Source organism: Echinococcus granulosus (assembly GCF_000524195.1).
Source record: "Echinococcus granulosus chromosome Unknown EG_S00730, whole genome shotgun sequence".
In the NCBI taxonomy this organism is placed as follows: domain Eukaryota; kingdom Metazoa; phylum Platyhelminthes; class Cestoda; order Cyclophyllidea; family Taeniidae; genus Echinococcus; species Echinococcus granulosus.
In genome coordinates, this window is record NW_020171104.1 from 1 (window position 1) to 1,311 (window position 1,311).

At 47.2% G+C, this 1,311-nt stretch overlaps 1 protein-coding gene across 1 annotated transcript; it reads left to right on the forward strand. All coding sequences in view use genetic code 11, as the record gives it.

Annotated features, from left to right (window-relative positions):
* Positions 1–449: 449 nt before the first annotated feature.
* Positions 450–1,248, forward strand: EGR_11287 (hypothetical protein; the record flags this gene model as incomplete). Its single annotated transcript, XM_024500528.1, has 3 exons — positions 450–455; positions 528–1,154; positions 1,234–1,248. 3 exons carry the CDS (start codon positions 450–452, stop codon positions 1,246–1,248), a joined length of 648 nt encoding a protein of 215 aa, XP_024345058.1.
* Between the last annotated feature and the right edge of the window lie 63 nt (positions 1,249–1,311).

Below are 1,311 nucleotides of genomic sequence, written 5' to 3' on the forward strand. Positions count from 1 at the left end.
CATTACGTCCTTCAACTGCTGAATAAAGGAATGTTAAGCAAGAGGCAACGTTGTACCGCAGTCCCACTTAATGAGACGACTCAACTGCCTCTTTCCTAAATTTATGTGCCAGAGTAAAAACGACAATTACAGCCAAGTTGACTTACTATTCCAATGAAACGCCAACTATAAAAGTAACCATCATTAGACCAAACAAGTAGCGTGCAAATGTTTACTCTAATCGCGTTTAATCTGGCTACTGTACACGATTTGTTACGGCCGTGAAAATCAGTGTGTCGCATATGTGTGACGCCAGTAGCAGACAGCTAAATTAGCTCATGTAAAAGTTTATTTAGTATATGGAAGCACACTTTCTTTTTGCAACATCATTTTAACAGTAGCTCTTGAAGTGTCTTTCAACTTTACAACTACTTTGATTGGGATGTCTTAAAATATTATGCAAATTGACCATGCAAGTATTTGTACGATTTCCATACACCACCAATATTGTCTGAAGTAACCATCTCAAAATCTCCGTGCCACTTTAGTGGGTGCGTCACTTGCTGACACTGGCCAGTAAAAGGGGCTTCAGCTTGACCAATCAGGTCTACTTCGGTGAGATCGTAGTGTACTCCCATTCCACCAGCCTACTAGCCATTCTTGACCTCTCTCCGGATAACGTGATCACCTGTCCGAAGTTGAAGAGCCTGCTGCTTAAGACCAAAGCCACTGAGACGCAATACGCACAGGAGGCGGCTCTTCAAAGGGCAACCGACCCTCTACGTGGCACCACACAGGGCACTGCTCGGTCCCCCCTGCTATCCTTCGTCCGCAACCGCGTTCGCTATCGCCGCTCGGAGAGTTCTGTGTGGGGTGGTGCTGGCAGTGGGAGTTTAATCACCTCCACTCCATCTTTGTTGCAAACTCGGCGCACAATGGCGCGTAGCGTGAGTGGCGGGAGGAGCAGCAGTAGGAGCGGCGATAGAAGCGGTGGTAGGAGCAGCGAGATGAGTAGCACGGGGCACCTGCGGCCCCGAAAGGACTCGAATCTGCTTGCGTCGAGACCCTTGCGCAAGCGAAGCATCAGCGCTTCCCACATGGTACCGAGAAAGTCTTCTGTCAGTAGCAATGTTTCTATGCGTTCGGAAAGTGATGCGCTCGACAGGAAAGGGAATGTAGGTTATTCACAAATTCAAACAGCATGCGGCTGCAAATGAAAGTGCAGCGACCAAGACTGCATTATATTTATGCCAGGAAAGTGAATTTTAGAAAGAGAGGTCAAGGTATAGTTTATGTGGTAGTGGGATATTTGGGGTTTTTAAAGGCTACAGG